Genomic DNA, 21375 nt, shown 5'->3' with positions numbered 1-21375 from the left:
AATCTGCTTTATTCTTCTTTTGTGTTACATTGGTTCATCTCAGACATTCTCAGAGGGAGCAAAATTGCTCCTCAAATAGGCAAAAATTGGTTCTTAACGTGAAATAAATCTTACTCTTTCAATGTATAAAGTATATTTATGTATACACATATGCCTTATGACATATATACCATGTATATAGACATACACCTGTGTGTATACATACATATCTGTATGTATAAAACAAACTCAAATATGTAGTATATTTGTGGATTAAAGTTTCCTGGGAGAGGGGGGATAATTAGTGAAAATATTCTAGAAATGTTCCTTAGGGGGTTGGTCATGAAAAGTTGACAAATGCTGGATTAGGAACACTAGCCCTTGTGGAGTGAGCATATAACTGAATTTTTAAATTTAGACCAATTCATGTCCAAAGTTTCTCAAGGAGGTAGAGAAATATAGGATAGAGAAAAAATATAGAAAGATATAAATTTACAGGTTGGGAGAGAGAGAACAGCTGAGATGTATTAAAAATACCACCAATTAACCACCAATTGTTAACAGTTTGCCAAATCCCCGCCTCCTCTGAATTATTTTGGTAAAAAGTATATATTCATTGCAATAATTTTTCAAGTGTGAACTTTTCAAAATAAAAGTTGGGGTAAAATGCCATCCATCATCCCTCGGCACACCCTCGTCCTCCAGTTCTAGTCTGGGATCTATAGAACCACATTTTCTCTCATTGCCTCTCTGCGTGGAACATGTTGTCTGCCCCTCGCCCCTTCATCCTTTCACACACAGCATTTGCCTGGAAAAATACCAGAAGTTTTTCACTTCCACTTCCTCCAGGAAGCTTTCATGACCACCCAACCCCACTCGCGTCTAGGTTAAGACTCCCAAATATCTCCCTTTACTATAATTGTCCTCATTATTGCCCTTGTCACACAGCATTACATTTAAGCATTACACTTGTCTGTCTTCACCGGACTGTAAGTTCTTTAAAGGGAAGGATTATGATTTATTCTTCTCTGTCTTCTGCAGAGACCATGAGATAGCTCACAATGTTTATTAAATCGAGTAGTATTTAATATCTTTCTATCAGATGCACAGTTGTTTTATATAATTCCACTCAAAAGAAGAAAAAAACAAGAAAAACGAAAGAAAACCTTGATGTTATATTTGGCTTTTAAGCTTTACTGTTGATAACAGTATTTCAGATTAGACTTCTATAAAATATTTAAAATAGCTCCCAGATCCCCATTATTACCCTTGTAAAACTCTTGGTGAAATGTTTCCAACAATCCTAGGGTAATTTTTTAGATCTCTGTTTGTGCCTTTATATTATCGCACCCTGCAAGAGTGGATACAGTGTAGGGAGAGATGGGAAGTAGGGAAGAGTAGAAAAAAGATAAAAAGAAAGAGTAAGGGAATGGTTCTTCAGGATTTGGGAGTTTAGTGGAGAATTCAGACTCATGTGTGATACTAATAATATTTTTTCCTTACATTCATTTCCTTTTTGTAGTTTACAATGCAACTTCACATTCTTTATTCTTCACCAAAGGCCCGTGAAGTAGATACTGTTAGCTCCATGGGTTAGTGTTTCCATTGCTGTAAAAAAACAGTACCTGAGATTATCAAGGAGGAAATATTTATTTTGGCTCATCGTTATGGAAATTTCAGGCCATGGCCACTTGTCCCCATTGCTTTGAGACTGTGGCAGCACAGTACATCATGGTAGGAGCACATGGCAAGGACATCTGTTCATTTACTTTGTGACAGCTGGAAAGCAGAGAGAGAGAGAGAGAGAGAGAGAGAGAGAGAGAGAGAGAGGCCAAGGCCATGTCCTCAATGACCTAGCTTCCTTCCAGAAGGCCCCACCTTGTAAACTTTCCATCACTTCACAGAGGACTATAGGCTAGAAACCAAGTCCTTAGCGTGTGAGCCCTTGAGAGCCCAATTATAATACCCATTTTAGGGATGATATAATTATAAGCCAGAATGTGCTGTGAAAGTAAGAGATTCTTTTTTGTTTTCTAGATGCTGGGCATTTTCCCCATATCTAGGGCCCATCAACGTTAAATCTATAGTTCCTTACCAAATTCTGCACATTGCTTTTATAATTTATATAGCTATAATCTAGACTGCAACTTACCTTTAATTAGCAGAACTATTGTGTAATAAATCATGTATTCCAGATTGAGAATTTCTTAAGTGAAACATGTGGTATAGTCCATTTCTTTTCTAACTCAGTAAGTCCTTAGGTATATAATTCTATATATTTATTCAAGGCAAAGGCTGAGTGCATCTATATAATATTTGTATGCGAATGGATAAAACTAGAGCATATATAGACATGGTAATAATTATTAGGGAGGTGGGTTTAGACATACTTTTTCTCTATAACATTAAAAGTTGTTGATAATTTTTAATGTATGTACATACTCAAGTTCTTATGCACATTAACTAAGGAAAGTTGAGAATCATCTGTCTTGAGTCCTAATAGATTCTTGACTTATTTAGTCTACTAGTTGAATAGCCATTTTCCCTTGGTTTTCTCAGCACTTGTCAAAAGATCTCATTCCCATCTCTTCTCAGGAATGTGCATAGAACTTGCCAGAATTATTGGATCAGACCAACCACCACACTACATTGACCTATTTCTCAACTTTATAAACCCTGTATTTTGAACTAGGCCTAATGGATTCTTGCTTTCCTCCTCCTGAAGCAAATTACTTTTATTCCCACCATGCCTCAAAATGGTGGTTCTTGGTTCGTAAATCAAAAGTCTAAATGAGACTACAAGCAGGAAGATAACTTGAGAGGCTGGGGAAAATGTGCTAATGCAAATCTGAGCAGAATCCTTACAGGTCTCTTCTTCCTAGCCCTGGCAGGGAGCTGGCTCACCCAGAAAGTGTGGCCTCACCCCAATCTCATGTGACATTGGTTATCTTTTGTGCTGCCTTTTCAAGTGACCAATAGTCTAAGGACATTTATATGCAGTATTTTGTCAGCTCTCCTGCTCCTGTGACTAAAAGACCTGACAAAAACAATTTTAAGGGGGAAAAATTTATTTAGAGGCTCATGGTTTCAGAGGTCACAGTCCACAGCCAGCCAGCTCCATTCCTCAGGGCCTGAGATAAGGCAGAACATCATGGTGGAAGGGTGTGGTGGAGGGAAGTGGCCCACATAGTGATCAGAAAGCAGAGGAGAGAGAGAAACTCCACTCGCCAGATACTAAATATATAACCCAGGCTCTCAATAACCCACGTCCTCCAGCCAAACCCTACCTGCCTTCCAGTACCACTCAGTTAATCCCATCAGGACTAATTCACCAACTGGGGTAAGGCTCTCATAACGCAATCATTTCTCCTTTAACCCTCTCCACAATGGCTGGTAGGGAGGTCTGATTATTCCTTTCCCTTAACTGTGCAGATACACATCTGTAAGGTCCTCGAATCCCTTGGCAGAACAACAACCTCGTACCTGCTCCTGCTCATGAGCTTTGGGGGTCGCCCCACCCCTGCCCCTCTCTTCCTTTTTTTTCCTTAATATTTCAGTTTATTTACCTTGTTAAGTAGAATGTGAAACCGAATTTATAGCTAATACCAGAGAATAGACTTGTCTAGCATTTAATGAGAACATCTTCTACATAAGATCCCAAGAGACTTATAGAAAAGGGGCCAAATCCTAATATGAAGCAAATTAAATTCATGTTTCAAGTAGGTTATACAAAAATCGATTTACATTCATTTCCCTTTTTTGATAGTTAGAAAGTGCAGATTTAACAAAAGGTAGCCATATCCTTTCTATGGACCACGCCAAATATAAGTACGCACACAATAAAACTGCCATTCGGTTACCCCCAAATCCCAGTGTTTAGCTCTCAAACTTTAAGTCATTGAATTGAATAAGGATTGAAAGGGTTAAAAGTAAAAAAGCTATTGCCACATTCCAGATAAAGGGAAGCAAGAAATATATTAAAGTTAACCTAGCAACAACAGGCTTAACCTAAAACTTTTCTAAAAGCTATAACATCATTTCACTATTTTTTAAGTGAAAAACTAGGGGTTATTTGGCAATGTTGCTTTTTACTAGTAAACAATGATAAAATCAAATGATGGGAAAACCTAAGAACAAATATCAGTGAGGCATATACAATTGTTTTTAGGGTACTATCTGAAAAAATTATGGATTATGCTGGCAAATAAGTCCTTATATTGCTGTTTATGTGATGGAGCTCCCCTTTCTAAAAGGGCTTCCACAGCATCACAGTTGCCTACTCTCCTTTCTTATAAATATAATATAGGAAATTACTATGAGGAGGGGTCTCTAACTATTGTGATGAGGCTGGGGTTCTCTTGGAACACTTGGCCCTGATGAGTTCAAGGCAGCTGTACCCAGCGTAAGCAATACATCAAGAGCCCAGAAGGTTGCTCTGCTCCCTCAAATCCGTTCACTTTTCACCAAATAAGCTTATTTTATGTGATCACATGTAGCACCATGGGTGTGTCTATGTCTTGTTTGTATAACTTTGATCAGCACAGAGGTATTTTCTGTTTAAGGACTGGAAAAAAAAAATAAGGGCTTTAGTGAGAAGGAAAGAGAAAAAAAAAAAAACAAAAAAACCCAAAACCAAAAAAAAAAAAAAAAAACAGTTTCTTTCCTGAAGGCCCCAGGACAGAACAGATTGTAATCTACCTCTGGCCCAAAGACAGCACTATTACTTGGCAATTTAGTTTAGTCCCATGAAGCCAAACTGCCCCCCTATGACTCAGTTCTCCTCCTTTGAAGATTGGACACACACTGGTTTTATTTTTCATCTTTTCATGCTCGATGGTCTTTTGTAACATTTAAAATAGTAACCTGTGGTTTGGGGAGGCCATTAGCCAATTCAGTTCCCTTAACAGTGTCTACCTGCTGAGCCATTGTGCTCTAGTCTTCGAGTGTCCTCTGACCTGGTTTCAATTGGTAGCTATTTGGACAAGGTTTTCTGTTGTATCCCAACTGTTCAAACATTAAACATCTATTCTTGGTCAAATGGAGGAAAAAGCAAAGTTGTTCATATCTTTCTTGTTGTAATTCCTTGATATTCATTGGCCTTGCCCAATACATTGGGCCTTGCCCAGTAATAGCTATTTTATTAGTTCCTCTATATATGCAAGTGTTATGGACTAAATTGTTCCCTTGAGTTTATTTGTTGAATTTATAACCCCCAGTACACCTCAGAATGGGTTTGTATTTGGAAATAGGGCCTTTATAGAGATAATTAGATTAAATGAGGTCATATGGGTAGGCTGTAATCTGGGATGTCTGGTGTTCTCAAGAGGAGGAAGAGATGTTGGGGATGAAGCCACATACAAAAAAGGCTACATAAGGACACAACAAGAAGATAGCTATCTGCAAGACAAGTAGAGAACTTGTTGACACCTTGATCTTGAACTTCCAGCCTCCAGAACTGAAAAAGATAAATTTCTGTTATTTAAACCACCCAATCTATGGTATTTTTATTATGGCAATCTTAGCCAATGAGTGCAGCTAGATAATGTCATAACTGCTTTTTATGAATAATCTCATTTAATTGTCACAGGTACTAAACAAGGCAGGTACTATTTAGTCGGGGATTCTAATACCAATTTTGTCCATGGCAGGAACTCTGCTCATGCCTTACCCTGAGTAGGTCAATACGATATTCTGGTTCATAAATGGGTGAGGTGGGAAGAGGAATTGAATAGAGTCAGGCATTTTTCTAACACATGTGTTTTTATCCAGATTATGTTTACCTGTGTGCACTCCTTACTCATTATATTAGAGGAGCACAAGGCGGCGTCCTTAGAACAATTTAGAATGAGGTTTGCAATTTCACTGCCAGCCCCTTTGTGAGTCAGAGAAGGCTGAGCATTATGGAGGAATCATCTGCTGCAGAGAGGAACCTTTGTCCTCATGACATGACAGCTGCAGATCTTCATGAGCAACAAAAATGAAAGCTCCCAACAAATCCTGATGCTTTCATATCAATAATAATCTTATACAGCACTTTTACACATGTATGTACTTTCTCAGAAATAATATGGGTTTTGATGGTAGAGTTGGGTTTGAATTATGGTTAACTGTTGGCTATGTCATCATCGGTTTTAATTAACCTCTCAGGGAAGAGGTAAAATGGTAATGGTGATGGTAGTTGGGCTGAGAATTATAACTGAATGTGAGAAATACCTACTATGATGTCTGACACGTAGCAGGCATTCAGTGGTTACTTGCATCAGTGGAACTCAGACTCAATAATATTTAAAAGTTTGTATGAGTAACGTTCTCTTCAAATACATCTCATGTTATAAACAGTGATCTTTAACTACAGCCCTGGTGCGTAGAAGTGGAAATGTCTATTGTTAAAAAGCATTCTCCACTTCTTCATTGAGAATTCCCAGTCTACACTGTAGGACTCCAGTTATCTCTGACTAGTTCATTCTTATTGCTTTAGTTAAATGAAGGAAAGATTCACCTGTATGGGAGAGTCATGTATTAAGCTCACGAAAAAAGGTAGTTGATAAACTACCTTCTCATGTGTGGCCTGGGGTCAGGGTGGAGCTTTTACAGAAAGAACAGTGGAAAGATGGAGAGTATGCAGGATTTAGAAGAGAATTTACTGGGAACATGTTTTTAAAGAGGAAAGTGAGAGGAACTAAACCAATTATCATTTTTTTTTAATAGAGCCTTATTTAGCAGGATTGACGTGGGTTCCTCTGGAGGTACCTTCTCTCTTTTACTATAAACTCTCTTCATGCTCCGGCCTTGTTGCACATCCAGCATCACCTACTCTAAGAACTGGACCTACCCCTTGAGTCCTATATGGCTACCTGAGCCATCTTATCAAAATCAAAGTCAAATCAAGTACCACAGGTCCTAGAATTTTATCTGTCAAAACTTAAGTAATTCTCCCTATGATACATGGATGGTTACAAATTGAATCTGGTAACTGCAAATATGGAAGACCAGAGAGAAAGGAAATGGTTTTAGTCTTCTATGACTAGCTAGCTAGATTAACCCTGGCTAGATTAACAGAGCACCACTTTTCACTTGTTTTAAGGAAAACATACAGGACTAAAGTGTTCATAAAGTCTCATCTGAAGTGAGTTTTGGGTAAAGAATCTTATAATTGAAAATACTAAAGAGACCTTTTAGGCCAAGTGATTAGATTTGAATTATAAAGATAAAACTGAAAGGTGAAAGTTATGACTTAGAGGAGTCGGGCACTGACATATCTGGAGCAGGCCTGTCTTCCCATGGACTGGGCCTCCTGGAGAGATAACTACAGGCCTCCCTTTCCAGGCTGTGACATAACGGTTCTGACCCAGCAGACACCATCAGTAAACAAGCCTTCCTGGGCAATATTTACTCATCCTCTTTCACAGAGCAAACTTCCAAAGACTGCCTGGGTCCCCATGCTTATTATATTATCATCATTGAGGGAGTCTAAGTGCCCAACAGTAAAAAACAAACAAAATGTGACTTTGTGTTAAATTGCACGTATAGGCTAAAGAGAGTGAGATCATGGTGGGTTGGCCCACTCAGAGGTAGTGTCACCAGGAAAGGATTCTTGCTAGATCTTGACAGTGGGTAAAATTTGAAGAAAGATGGGAGAGAGCCTACTTATGTTTTTGGACTTTATTTTTAACTGAGGACTCCCAAATGAAAATTCCTGGAACTAACTGAGCACATGGTAAGAGTTTGAGTTAGACCCCATGTCCAGGTGGATGTGTGGAAATTCACCCAGCTAAAGGGAGAGTAGGAATTTCACATATCTTCAGTAGAACCAAAACACGCTGCATATTTCATAGGGCAGAGGCCTTATTATGTAATAATGATCCCTTGCACACCTTTTCCTCTAATTAAAAGTATACAGATTGAAGTCGTTGTGCCCTTAAAGGAAGTCTTCCAACAACCCAGGTAGACTTCACCTTGAAGTCTAACTTGTTTGCTCCTCACTGTGTTAATACTTCTGAAATGTTTTGGCTTTGGGCATTTAGTTTTGAACAGTTACAGATGCTTGTGGTATATATCATCTTTTGCTTTGTTTGTACGTATCTCTTGTCTAATGCATCTGCTGTGGGCTGATGGACAGGCCACAGAAGTAATAGGGGTTAGGCGTGTTTATGCTTTCATACTTTCATTAACCTTTCTCTCTTATGGTTTGAATCTGAAATCTTTTCCAAAGGCCCATGTATTAAAGGCTTGGTGGTCAGCCTATAGCACTATCGAGAGGTGGCGGAGGCCTGGTAGAAGGAAGTAAGGCCTCCTTTAGGAGGTTGGGCCTGGAGGAAGGAAGCTGGGTATTTAAGGGAGTATTCTTGAAATGGATGTTGGGATCGCAATCCCTTCCTCTCTCTTTGCTTCCTGGCCACCAACAAGTAAGCAACTTTATTCTACCATGTGCAATTAGTCATGATGTTCTGCCTCACCACAGGCTCCAAAGTAACTATGGACTAAAATTTCTGAAATTGTGAGCCAAAATAAATCTTCCCTCTTTTAAGTTGATTCTCTCAGGTATTTAGTCACAGTGGCAAAAAGTTGACTAACAGTTTTTTCTGTAACCGGTTTATTGGGATCAAGCTGAGAATGCACTGGTACAGAGTTATTCTGAAAGTTCCATGGGAATTTTCCTGTCAGAAATTAAATTTTCTACAGGTTTTATCTTTTCACCTTACCAATGTGACTCTTGGAAAATTATATTAACCTGAAGAGCCCACGTATGAGCCAGTGACTCATACTGTTATTGGATCTCTGGGTCTTTATCTGAAAAGTGAAAAGATTAGAAAATATAATTTTGAGATTTTTCTAGCTCTAAAATTTGAGAATTTGATAATTCCTCAGTAGTAAGAGTCAGATTTTTTTTTTTTTTAAAGATGAGAGCAGTTAGTTTGTCCACTTATACCTATTTTCCTACATTTATCTGCCTCAAGCTCAGTGCCACCAGCATTTTTCCAGATGGAAACATGCTAGGCTAGCATAAACCCAGTCAAAGATCCTTCAAGAACTAGGCCTGACACTAGCCCCTTCTCACAGGTTCCTGTCATTACCCCCCACTCACTCCACCAACACTGAGAGAAGGCCTGTTATGTGCGAGGTACTAGTCTTGAGAATCTGTTTCATGGCTTTTAAATCCATCTTCTCTTTCTTTGACAGATCAGGCAGACAACAGCATAGGAAATGTATATTTAATAATCTTTCTCTTGAATGGTCAGCGCTCTAAAATGAGGTTTTCTATTTCAAAATGTAACACAGACATGGTGGTCCAAAGGGCCAGGGAGGCAATGGTCCACCTACGAAAAGTGTGGGGAGGGGGCTGGAAACAAAACATTCTTTTTCATCAAGATTTTGTTCCTCAAAGCCTCAAAAGGTCATTTCCCTGCTTTCTTTTAGAAGTCTCTGTGTGGGCTAGCATAGAGCTCAGTGGTAGAACACTTACCTAGCACACTCCAGGCCCCGTCAGGACCCTAAAAGAAGAAAAAAGATGGAAAAAAAAAAAAAAAAAACTTCCAAAGTCTCTATGTGTTCAAGAAAGGTACATATTTGTTGCCTTAATTTGTGTTTTGGCTAGGCAGAGTCCTGAGACCTAAGATCCAGAGTGAAAGAACTTGAGATGGAATTTAGGTTTTGTACAGAGCTTAGTTCATAGGGTAGAATAAAGGGAAAGGAATTTAGAAGCTCAATGAGCTAAAGATAATCCCATTAGGAATTTCCCACACGCCTTGTCAACTCTGTTCACTGAAAGATGTTATTCTGGTTGCCCAACACAGAGATCTGGCTCTCTGAGCTGAAGCAGTAGCCAAAGGGGCAGTAGCCAAAGGGGCAGAAGCCAATGCCTGTTTTTAAGAAGCAAATAGATTTGTTTGCTCTCCTCTTTCCTAGTTTCCTTTCTACTCTAAATCAGGATTTCATGACTTTGGCACAATTGACATTTGGGACAGAGAATTCCCTGTTGTGGGGAAATGTCCTGTACATTGTAGGATATCAAGCGGCATCCCTGGGCTCCATTCACTAGGTGACAGTGGCACCTTGCACTGCCTTACTCGAGTGGTGACAACCACAGTTGACTCCAGACATTGCCAAATGTCCCTGAGAGATAAGAGGGAGTAAAATCACTCCAATTGAGTCCCAGTGCTTTGGATGCTGTTGAAAGCTGAGGTATAGAAAGAAAGTAGAACCCTCAAACCTTGTAATGACATAACGTCACTTAGTAAGGTGAGAGATCCTTTCCTGGGCCATTCACAGGTCAATGCCAATCTGAGAAATAAAATGCCATTTGTTCAAAAAAGAAGGTGCTAAGATTATCTAGAAAACCAGTGTCACCCAACTTCTTTGTTTACACCAAAATTATAATTTTCCACATCTTTGGCATTTGTCAAGTGGGAGAAGCAGCCAAGGCACTTTTGAAAGCATTGTAATGAGAAGTGAATCATTTGACCCTTCATGAAAATGCAGTTACCTCTGAGTTGTGAAGCTGATTTGCAGCTTCTTAGAGCATATACCACAGCTCAGTGCGCAGAATATAAGATATGAATATATGGTGATTGAAACTTTCCAGGAACTTCTTCAAAGCCACATTACAGCACATGTAACTAAGGATTCAGTGAGATGCAATTATCCCATCCTCTCACTCCCCACCAGTTAACAGGGAAGGGAAGGTCCCTGAGTCATGGGAATATACTTGTCTCCACATGCATTCTATTGAGCAGTCTTAACATGCTTCTCCAGTCTGGATGAATGATTTCCCCAACTTTTAACATGTGTCTTGTTCATATTGGAGTCTTCTGTGGGTTGCTTTTGTCTTCTTTTTATTTCTTGTTCTTGTTTGTTCACTCCAGACTTCTAGCCATGAATTCATTTCCCCCTAGAAATATAAATCTAGGTCATATCTTATAAAAAAAAATAGTTCTGTAGATTCCTGGGATTCTGAAAATAACAGCAATAAGATACCATTACAGCCTCTCAGCAAACATTGATTGAGAACTGAAAGTCTCCCTGCCTCTGGGTGAATGTATCTCCTGTTTAAAATGGGCTTACTTTTCTGTGTTTCAATGTGGTTCTGTCATGGCCATATGATCTCATGAGTTGCCGAGGGAAGGTGGATGGTTTAAATCTCGTCTTAAAGGGGATTCATTTCAGTGACAGTCTCAGAGAAGAGCCAGGTCCTCAGAGCAAACAGAAACTGAGAGATGAGGTGTGGGTAGGTTCCATGGTGGAGGATCCTGGGAAAATAGCTTCTGCCTCATTCCCAGTCTGAGAGTGTGTATAACTACCTGAATTGAACAGTTATGCCATGTGTCTTAAATAACGATCTATCCACTTTTAAAAATCTATTTGATTCAAGGTTATTCCTCTATAGTTCTTGGGAGAAAGAGCTGTGTCGCCATAGCTTGCTGGGTAACAGTATATAGCCCTTACACTGTGTGTGAACATGATCTTTTACATACTTTCAACTAAAAAGGCTGCAAATTATTGCTCAAAGGGAATACAAGGTGAAGACGAATAAGCTGTACTTTATAGGTCATATTATCTAGTTGTAGGTTATTAGAAACTCATTTACAGTGTTGTAGGGGTTGAAGGAAAGAAGATTGGAATCCTTCTTCTAGTAGTGAGATCCCCCCAGGGATGGTTTCCTCGGGGGAATCTCCCTCTGCTTGACAACCATGTAGGACTGGGAACTGACAGGTTTTCTTACAAAGAATCTACTTTGCACACTGTACTGTAGTCAGAATTTGGAGAACAAGATGAAAAGAAGCAGAATAGCAGATCTTTGTCTATCTTAAGGTCTTAACCATCTAGGCAAGGAATATATGTGCTGAAAAAGAGTGAGATATAAATCATACATACATGCCAAGGGCCCTCAGGAAAGGGGGTTTAAACTAGAAAGCACTTTCCTGAAATGGATAAAGGAATTCATGGATATGGATTCCTGCAGGGTAGATTTCCAGAAAAGGACAGAATGAGAGAGCAAGACTAGGGAATAGTTGAGAGGAGGAAGTTCAGGGAGAGAAACTTAGAGGGTCATGACTGTAAGCTGAGGACTTGAACTTTGATACAGCAGTGCCCAGAGAATCATTCTGGGCTCCAGAGCAAAGAAACTTTGTGATTAAATTTATGTTCAAATACTTTTGTTCTGCTTCCTTGCTTCCTACGGAAAGAAGACAGAACAAGAACAAGCAGAAGGCTGGATTAGGAACAATCTGAGAGATAACACAAGGGAAAATGGCCTAGTGGGTGGCAACACTTGAACATGCAGGACAGAGGGGGGACAAAAAAAACTCTAGTACTGAGTCTGGAGGCTTGGTAGGGAAGTCACTCAGGAAGGGGGAGTGTTGACTGAAACCTCATGAGTTTGGTTTTATACAAATTTCATATGCAGTAGAACATTTAGAAGGAAATGTCCCAACAATAATTGGAGCCAGAGATCTGAATTGAGAATGAGAAATCTTGGCAGAAGGGCTTGCTGGTGAATCATCTGCCAATCATCCCATCACCAGGGCCTGAGGTGGAGGGGTAGTAAAGAGGTCACTAAGGAAGGTGCATGTCATTATGCTTTGTAAATGACAATGACATCCAGAGGAATTAATCAGGGCTAAACATCTCTTCCTCCTCAATAAGTTATTTTTGTCTTCACAGATGACTCAGTAAATGAAAAGGTGCTTGAATTTATACAAATATTTGAATTGTGCAGAGTTGGTTTTTCTACAAGTCTGTCAGTGATATCTCTGCTCTCTTGTAAGCCAGCAAATGATTGCCTTTCACAGAAGTAATAGAAAGAAATAGCATCATGGGCTGGCACCATTGAATGTTGCTCTCTGTGGCTGATGCTGCAGGCTGCTTGACCCTTGTTAGGAACACAGGCACATACACGTCCAAACTCCCACACCACTGGGGGTTTATCTCACCTGTTGTACCAATAACTTTGCATGTTTTTGTGTGGCCAAGGCATATTATTTTAGCATCAGGTAAGGGGAGAGTGGCAGGAGTATCCAGATGATGGCAAAGAAAGAGGAGACACAAGAGGAAGCCTTTGAGTTCAGCAGCTGTAGGTGGCTCCGCCTTTTGATCTCAGAGTCTGTAAAGGGAGAGAAAAAAGTTCAGGGTCATCTAAGAGAAGTTGAATGTGTTCTTCACATGATTGTTAGCAAAGAAAAGTACCTGTAGACCTGTTCCTAGCACAAGCAATTTTGTACCTCTTCCCCCACCTTCTTGCAACTGGCTTAGAAGCAGAGCGTTCCCTTTCTTCAAAAGAAGTCCCATTCCATACTCACTCCAGGGAACACTCAGCCAAATGAAAAAACTATTCCAATAAAGAAACTGTTATTGGTTACCACATAAAGAATTGGCTAACTGAACAGCCACAGCCAGTCCTTGGTTTTGGACACATTCTTTGCCCAGGCGTTGACCTTTACAGGTCCTGTTTCATCAGCTTTCATCACACCTCTATGAAGGGACAAGGAATTATTGTTTTCATTTTGAAGGAGAAAAAGGTGGAAGTGAAGAAATAAAATTACTCTTCTTTTGCTCTCCAATCTCATTTAGTTCGTTTCAGTTCTGTCGCTTACTAGCTGTGTGCTTTAGACAAGTTACTCAATATACATTTGCTCCAATTTCTTCCTCTATAAAATAGGGTTAAAATAATAGTAACCGACTTTATAGGGTTCTGTTGAGGACTAATGAGTGGTTAAGTACATATTAAGTACTTAGAATAGTGCCTGCACATAGTAACCACTCCATAAGTATTAGCTACAGACACAACAATAATAGTAGCCCCACTGAAACCTAATAATCTTTCCTTCCATGTTCATCAAGTATGAATCTATTTTCTTAGCTTAATTCTGTCCTGAGTTCCACATCTGGATTTACAGTTGCTACTAAATATGTCAGTTAAACCATAATTGTTCAGTAAATATTTTTGAGCGCCTACTGTTGGGAATCCAAACAGTCCAATAAATTACACCCTCTTGCCAGCCTTGCTCAAAACCAATTACAGAGAAGGACAAAAAGATCAAGGCAACTGAAAGACCAAAATATTGCCTTTATTGCCCAAATTCTGAAAATAAAAAAAGGGTGTTTTATAGGCGAGCAAGTGGGCCATAGCCCAGACTCCTCCCTAGTGATAGACAAAATCAGACCAGGGGGCCAGCTTCCTTCTGCTAGGGTAGATTCTACCCCTGAAAAACCAATGGCTTGGAGGAACAGAACAGAATATATACTTCCTGAGAGTTAGCCACAGAGAAAGGAAAAAAGAAGGCGCTAAGCTACAAACGTCCAGTGTCTGTACTCATCAATCAGATAAACTGATTCCCCTTTCTCTGGGAAGGAGTGAAAGAGGGAGGAGGAAAGAGGCTAAAAAGATTACATATGTTAAATATCATCTCTTACATACGTAGGATCCCTTTTAATAGAAGCAAATATGTGGAGTAGGGATGTAGTTTCTCCCCAAACCCATCACGTGCTGGGTAATGTGCCAAACATCGAACATGTCTTCCTGTATACACCATGGACATTCTTTTTTTTTTTTTTTTTTTTTTTGCTAGTAGCCTTACCAACTTCCTAAACAGCCTGGGTGGAAATATCAAATCCATTTTGATTTATTTCTCTTGACCTTCACATTTGCATCACTAAGGCCGGTAGATGGTTTTCTTCAAGTATCTTGATTCTTCTTTCTTTTCTTTCCCATTTCTATGGCTCCAGTTAATATGCTCATAATTTCCTCCCTTGGACCATTGCCATAGGCTCCTGACTTCAAGACTTATTATTATTTCACCCACACCATTTTTCTTCTCCTTCCAGAACTCAACTTGAACTTTGCCTTATTTACTGACCCACTCCAGTAATAATTAACAATTCTTTCCTGCAGGTACCATATCTATACTCTGATAAACTTTTCTTATTATATTTGTGCTATTAATCTCAGTGTCTCGTGGTGCTTTAAAAAATGCTGTGAACATAACACCTGGCACATAATATATACTTCTTGGATGAATGACTTAAATTACCAGTATAGTTAGAGAATAAGAGATTTACATCCTATGACCCCCCTCAGTGGCTTCAAAGCATGTATGGAGTTCCTACATTGTGAATAACAAGAAGGAATTCTGTTTATTTTTTTAATTTTGAGCTATCAAAAGTTGTATTTCTTGCCAGGCATGATAATGCAGGAGGCTGAGGCAGGAGGATTGCAAGTTTGAGGTCAGCCTCAGCAACTTAAAGAGGTCCTAAGCAACTTAGTGAGTCCCTGTTTCAAAATAAGAAATAAAAGGGCTGGGGGTGTAGCTCAGTGGAAAAGTGTACCTGGGTTCAACCTCTAGTACAAAAAAAAAAAAAGCACAAACACAAGTTTTGTTTCTTCAAGTATCTTTTGATTCTTCTTTCTTTCCCATTTCTATTGCTCCAGTTAACCATTGCCATAGGCTTCTGACTTGAAGGCTATTATTCTACTCAAACCATTTTGGGAGTTCCGATGTATCTGATAAGCATATAAGGAAAAGAGGACCTGTTCACTGAATACAAGGTATTCTCAATGTCTAGGTTGTGTGTAGTCATTGCCTTTTCTGCCAAGAGGCATTAATTATACACTGTGGAGTTGTTTTGTTTTTTTTGTTTTTTGTTTTTAACTGAAATTTTGAACTGAATTTTGTAAATGGCCAGTGTTCATTTCCCCTAGATCTTGCACACTGGTCTGGAGATGGTCAGCTTACCCACATCAACCCAGTCAGTCCTTTTGGGGAATGTAGAATGGCACTGATAGACTGAGGTTCAGTCTGTTTACTCACCTGATTGACCGAGACTTTTTAATTTTAGAGCTTTTGGTAACCACATTTTCCCACATGGAAACTAAAAGAAGGTGGAGCAAAGAGAGAATCACATAGAAAAGAGAGACGAGGAATCCCAATACAATTCAGTTCCTGGTTTCAGCTGTTTCTGAAGCAAACTGCCCTTTTTAACTTGGGTTCCGTGAGACAACCCGGAACTCTGAATGAATCCTTCTTTTTAGCTTAGACTTATTTATTTGAGTCATTCTCTGTTAAAGGTAGCTAAGAGATCTAACCAGGACAGTCCCCAATTTTTTTCAAAATAGCTCTCTCTCCCCCCCACCACATATATTTTCATTAGATGAAATGTAGTAAAAAAAAATCACATTTACCATCTTAACTATTTTCGAATGTATAGTTCGGTTCTTTTAAGTATATGCACATTGTTGTAAAACAGATCTCTCGAGCTTTTTAATAATCTTGCAGATCTGAAACTCTATGTCATTAGACATCAGCTTGTTTCCCACCTCCTCCATCCCACCCGTGGTGGTTCTGTGAGTTTAGCTAGTTTAGAAGACTCATATAAATAGAATCATATAATATTTGCCCTATTTTAGTAGCTAAACTTCTTTATCTTAGCATAATTTCCTAAAGCTCATCCATGTTATACCATGTGATAGGAGTTCCTTTTTTTTTTGTATTGGGGATGGAACCAAATCCTCGTTCTACCACTGAGCTACAGTCCCAGCCCTTTTCATTTTTGTTTTAATACAGGATCTCATTAAGTTGCCCAGCTTGGCCTTTTGTGATCCTCCCAAGTTGCTGGGATGACAGGTGTGTGCCACCATGCCCAGCTGATTTTCTTTTTTTCAAGGCTGAATACTATGCCATTGTTTGTATACATCATAATTTTTCTTTAATCCATTCATCCATCGATGACATTTTGTGTTGCTTCTACCTCTTGATTATTGTGAATAATGCTATTATGAACATGTGTAAGCAAATATCTCTATGAGAGACTTTGAATTCTTTGGGATGTATACCCAGAAGTTGGATTACTATATCATAGATTCCATATGGTTTTTTTATAATGGTTGCACAATTTTACAATCTTGCCAACAGTGCATGAGAGTTCCAATTTCTCAATTTCCTCACCAACCCTTGTCATTTTCTGAGACTCTTATGTGTATGATAGTAGCTATCCTAATGGGTATGAGGTGATATCTTATTGTGACTTTAGTTTGCATTTCTCTGATGATTAGTGATTTTAAATATCTTTTTCATGTGCTTTTGGGGCATTTGAGTATCAAATTTTGAAAAAAGTCTATTCAAATCCCTTGCTTATTTTAAAAATTGGCTATTTGATTTTTTGTTGTTGAGTAGTAGGAGTTCTTAACATATTTTGGATATTAACACCTTATTAGATATATGATTTGCAAATATTTTCACCCATCCCATAGATTTCTTTTTCATATATATAATCTTAAATAAAAATATAAGCTGTTATGAATGTGATTTAGTCAGTTAAATTCAGCAAACATTTACAGAGCACTTAAAATGAGCAAGATATTTTCTGCCTAGTTCCAGGCTTGATATAGATAGCAATTCTCCTGACAAACTCCTTCCTCTACAGTTTGAATTCAGTTTGGCTCCAGGAGGGATTTCTGAAACATCATAATTTAGTCTGTGCATTTTCTTGACACTAGTTCAACCCTAGGTTTTGTATGCATTAAAGTACTGCAGGAAGTACTGAGGATGTGGGTCTAGGGTCCTGGGAGCCCAGCTCAGTCCAGGGACTTCAGATTAATTCTGGACTAATATTAGTGAAATCATGAGTCAGTCCCATGGGGGCTGAATAAAATGAAGTCAGAGTCTAGACCTTAAGTCTTTAGATTCTCAAAGGCAGACTGGAACCAAATCAGTTTGGGGGAACTTAGAGTGTAGTTATCAACTAGATAAATCAAAGATGTCAAATAATCATCTCTTCCCCACAACCATATCAAAGTAGTTCTACTAAGTTAGACAGAGCCTCAGAATTCTGAACACTGGTCTCCAGAAAACCAGTCCATGAGAATGCATACAAGATGAAACCCAATTGTCATCTTTAATTATAGGCTACAAATATTGTGCTGTGTTAGGCTTCCTATTACATAAGGCAATCCAACCTAGAATTGTGATCCAAGGTCTCAGTGAGATTTTTCGGACCCTATCATATAACATCTGTTAAATAAACGGAACTTTAATGTAGACATTATTTTCCCCACAATAAACTCATACATAAAGCACAGAGAGGGCTGGGGATGGCGCTCAGTGTAGAACACTTGCTAGATTGTGTGAGGCCCTACGTTTGAGCCCCAGCATCACAGAGGGAAGAAGCATGGAATCAACCCACCTGTCACTTTGATATCCCCTGTGGCCTTGGCAATGTTGTTTTCAATCATACAGGAGTATGTGTTGTTGATGTTGACGTTGTAGAGCACCGAAACAACCTTCATGGTCACATTCTCAGAGTTCAGCTCAAAGCTAGTGTTGGAGACTTCTGAGAAGTTGGCTCCCTGATTAACTTGGGATGCCCAGACCACTGTGGGCTGGGGAAACCATCGGGGAGCCTCACAACGCAAGTTCTCTGAACTGGCATTGTATTCCACGTTCATCTCTGGCATGCTGAAGGCTGCAGGGTCAGAGGTTAAAAAGCACAAATGTCAAAGTCAGACAGATAAGACAGACTTGAACGGCTAGGTCTCCAAAAGCACAAAAGGTTATTCCTATCATTGAAGTGACTCAGTACTTCCCCAGGGCAATGTCTGTTCATGGTCCATTTTACTGTAGATGCAAATGATGGTTTGCTCATAGCGCTGCTATACATGACATCCATTAGGACCCCCAGGACCTAAGTTTTCAATATATTATTGTTACATCAGATGATGTCCTCTAGTAAGGTGAGCTCCAATGATTACAGAAAAGCTTATTTCTTAGGACAATTGGACATTTTTTCAGGAATCTTTGGAATCCAGCCTTCTGGATTTTATAGATTGTTTTTCCTGGAGGATAAAGTTAGGTCGGTGGGGTGGGGTGGGGAATGGAAAGAGAGAAAGAACAGAAACAAGCAGTATTCACCTGTCACCCACAGACGTTCCATTCATGACCTTTGTCATCATGAGGACTTGGAGTCTGCTTGGGTTAGAGATTGTATAGCCCTGGTATCCAGGAATAGAAATGGGCATTTTTTTTTTTCTAAAATACTTTTCCTCACTTAAGAAGTCACTGCATTTTGAAATTAAGACTAGTTCCTTTTTATGTAGGCAGAAAGACACTGTAGAAAAAAAGTGTTAGGTCCTGGACTTTTTAATTAGGCCCAAAGAGCAAGACACAATTTACTATTTTATTTAGCATTTTCTTTTGACCAGGAATGGACTAGTGCTGAGTAAGCATGAAAAGAAAAGTCTTTATTTTGCCCTCTCTGAGCTTTTTATCTAGCAGGGGAAACAAGACTCACGTTCTTGGAGCAGGTAGGGAACAGGTCCTGGGGGGTGACATGGGATTTGAAGTGTAACAACAGTGAGCTACCATTTTCTGAGAGTTTACTTTCTGCTAGTGCTTTATCCCAGCTCTTATTTAATTTGATTGTCAGAAGAATCCTGTGGATATCTACTATTACCCATATGTAAAAATAAACCTTTAATTTTGAAATAATTTTAGATTTACACAAGAGGAGCAAAGATGGTCCAAAGAGAGATCCTGTATATTCCTCTCCCAGTTTCCTCCATGTTTATTTAATCATCTTAAGTAAACATTGCACATTTGTCAAAAGTGAGAAGCCATCACCGATACATTGGTATTAACTAAAACCAGACTTTAGTCTATCTATCTAAGCCCCTTGTATATAAATTCAGAAAACATTTATTAATCTGGGTAGGCAAAGAAGGGTGATTTCATTGGGAATGTACTATTGAGTGTATAGGAAAATTTGTTTTGCTTACTTCCCTTGAACTTCTGCAAAAGTTCCACTATCTCTAGAAGGACTCATTTCAGATGTAGGCTTGGGCATAATCAGTATAGTAACATTCCCAACCAGATTGTAGACTTCTCTTATTAGCAATAGCTAGGGTTACTATAAAGAGATGGTATTTATTCTGGTAAAACATCTTAGGAAATACACCTGGAAATTCAGAAATGGAAAGAGCCAAGAACAAAACATTTCAAGTCCTAATATGATAGTGGGCTACTTTGGGTGCTGATGTGGATCTTGACAAGATGGCTACTAAGAGAGCCCAGAGGGATTTGTCTGATATTGGTCATTCGTGGGAACAACATGGTATTTCATCAGCAATTCATGCTCTTCAGCTCAAATATCTCTTGGTACTTTCTTTCCCTCTCTACCAAAGTCACTCACCTCCAGTTTTATACTCCAGGTTAGCATTCCCTTTGCCTTTGGTAGTGGTGATGTGACACTTGTAGGTGCCAGCATCTGTGAGTTGCACTTTTTTCAGCCTCAAGGAAGCGTTACCAACGATCACTTGATCAGCAAACACTGCTGTCCGGCCTCTGAACATTTTATCCTGGTCTGAAGGATTATCTTTGCCTTCTTTGAACTCATGGACCAAACCCACAACACCTTCCTTCTGCCACTGTATCACAATACCATTCAATTTGATATCAGGTTCAAAAGTGCAGCTCAGAATTCCATCTTCTCCAATGTTCCCAGCTGAGGTGAAGGTAGTGACTGTGATGGAGTGTTTCCCTGCAATCCAGGAGGCAAGGATCAATACCAAGGGAAGCCTTGGAACTTCTACAGCCAAACCCTTTATTACTAAAAGCCAAGCAGAGATTTCTGTGATAAATGAAAACTATAGAACGGGAAAGGCATTTTTTAAAAAGGGAGATGAGAATGTAAAGAACAGGAAGACAATAATTTTAATATCTACAACAGATCTGCCATACCCAATAGCTTTTATAATACCAATCAACCCATTGAGAGGCGGTAAGAGGAAAATCCATTGGATTTGGTGTTTGAAGATTCTCGTTCAAGACTCCTTACCATTTGAACATCAAGTCTGACTTTGTTACTTAATAATAAGTCATGTAGGCCCTCTGATTCTCAGAAAAATGGAGGTAATTATATCTTTCTCATCTACCTTAAGGAGTTCTTATGAGGATCAAATAAAATGAATGTGAACTTGATTTGCAAACCATAACAGTACATAGAAGATATTATTATTTTTAGTCAACCAGAAGTGGCACAAAGTGAAACCTCATATTAACTAAATGTGTCTAGTAAGACTACATTCTGAAGTGCTGGTACTTATATCCATTTGAATGGTGAAGAAACTAAAGCATAGAGAAGATACCCAACTAGGTTGAGATTATAGTGTTAGCTATGGATGGCATAATGAGTCAACTTAATTCAGTTGATTTTTGGTAAAGATAGAAGCTACCCGCTCCTCTAGGAATATACCAGAAGTAGAAATACTAATTTTGGTGCCAGCTATGTGTCATTGCCTCTCCACCAGTTGCCCAGCCTATAACCCACCCAGTCAGGGAAAGAGCAATCAGCCCTCCTTTGTGGACTGGAGGCTGTTGAGTAAGGACACCTACAGATGTGATTTAATTTAAC

At 39.1% G+C, this 21375-nt stretch overlaps 1 protein-coding gene across 1 annotated transcript; it reads right to left on the bottom strand.

Annotated features, from left to right (window-relative positions):
* Positions 1–12953: 12953 nt before the first annotated feature.
* Vtcn1 (V-set domain containing T cell activation inhibitor 1) lies at positions 12954–20314 on the bottom strand. The gene is made up of 3 exons (XM_076863379.1): positions 20155–20314; positions 18154–18432; positions 12954–13078 (listed from the first exon to the last, which is right to left on the bottom strand). The coding sequence occupies exons 1-3, from the start codon at positions 20312–20314 to the stop codon at positions 12954–12956; spliced, it is 564 nt and encodes a 187-aa protein (XP_076719494.1).
* Positions 20315–21375: the final 1061 nt, after the last annotated feature.

Source organism: Callospermophilus lateralis, chromosome 7 (assembly GCF_048772815.1).
Source record: "Callospermophilus lateralis isolate mCalLat2 chromosome 7, mCalLat2.hap1, whole genome shotgun sequence".
Classification (NCBI taxonomy): Eukaryota; Metazoa; Chordata; class Mammalia; order Rodentia; family Sciuridae; genus Callospermophilus; species Callospermophilus lateralis.
Note: the sequence above shows the minus strand (reverse complement) of the source record. Positions and strands in the feature narration are given on the sequence as shown.

Coding starts and splice junctions, on each gene's coding strand:
- Vtcn1 (XM_076863379.1), bottom strand. CDS start 20,314: ATGTTCAGAGGCCGGACAGCAGTGTTTGCTGATCAAGTGATCGTTGGT. Junction 18,433..20,154: donor CCTGGAGTATAAAACTGGAG/GTGAGTGACTTT, acceptor CTGACCCTGCAG/CCTTCAGCATGCCAGAGATG. Junction 13,079..18,153: donor AGGGGATATCAAAGTGACAG/GTGGGTTGATTC, acceptor CTCCCTTTACAG/ACTCTGAGATCAAAAGGCGG.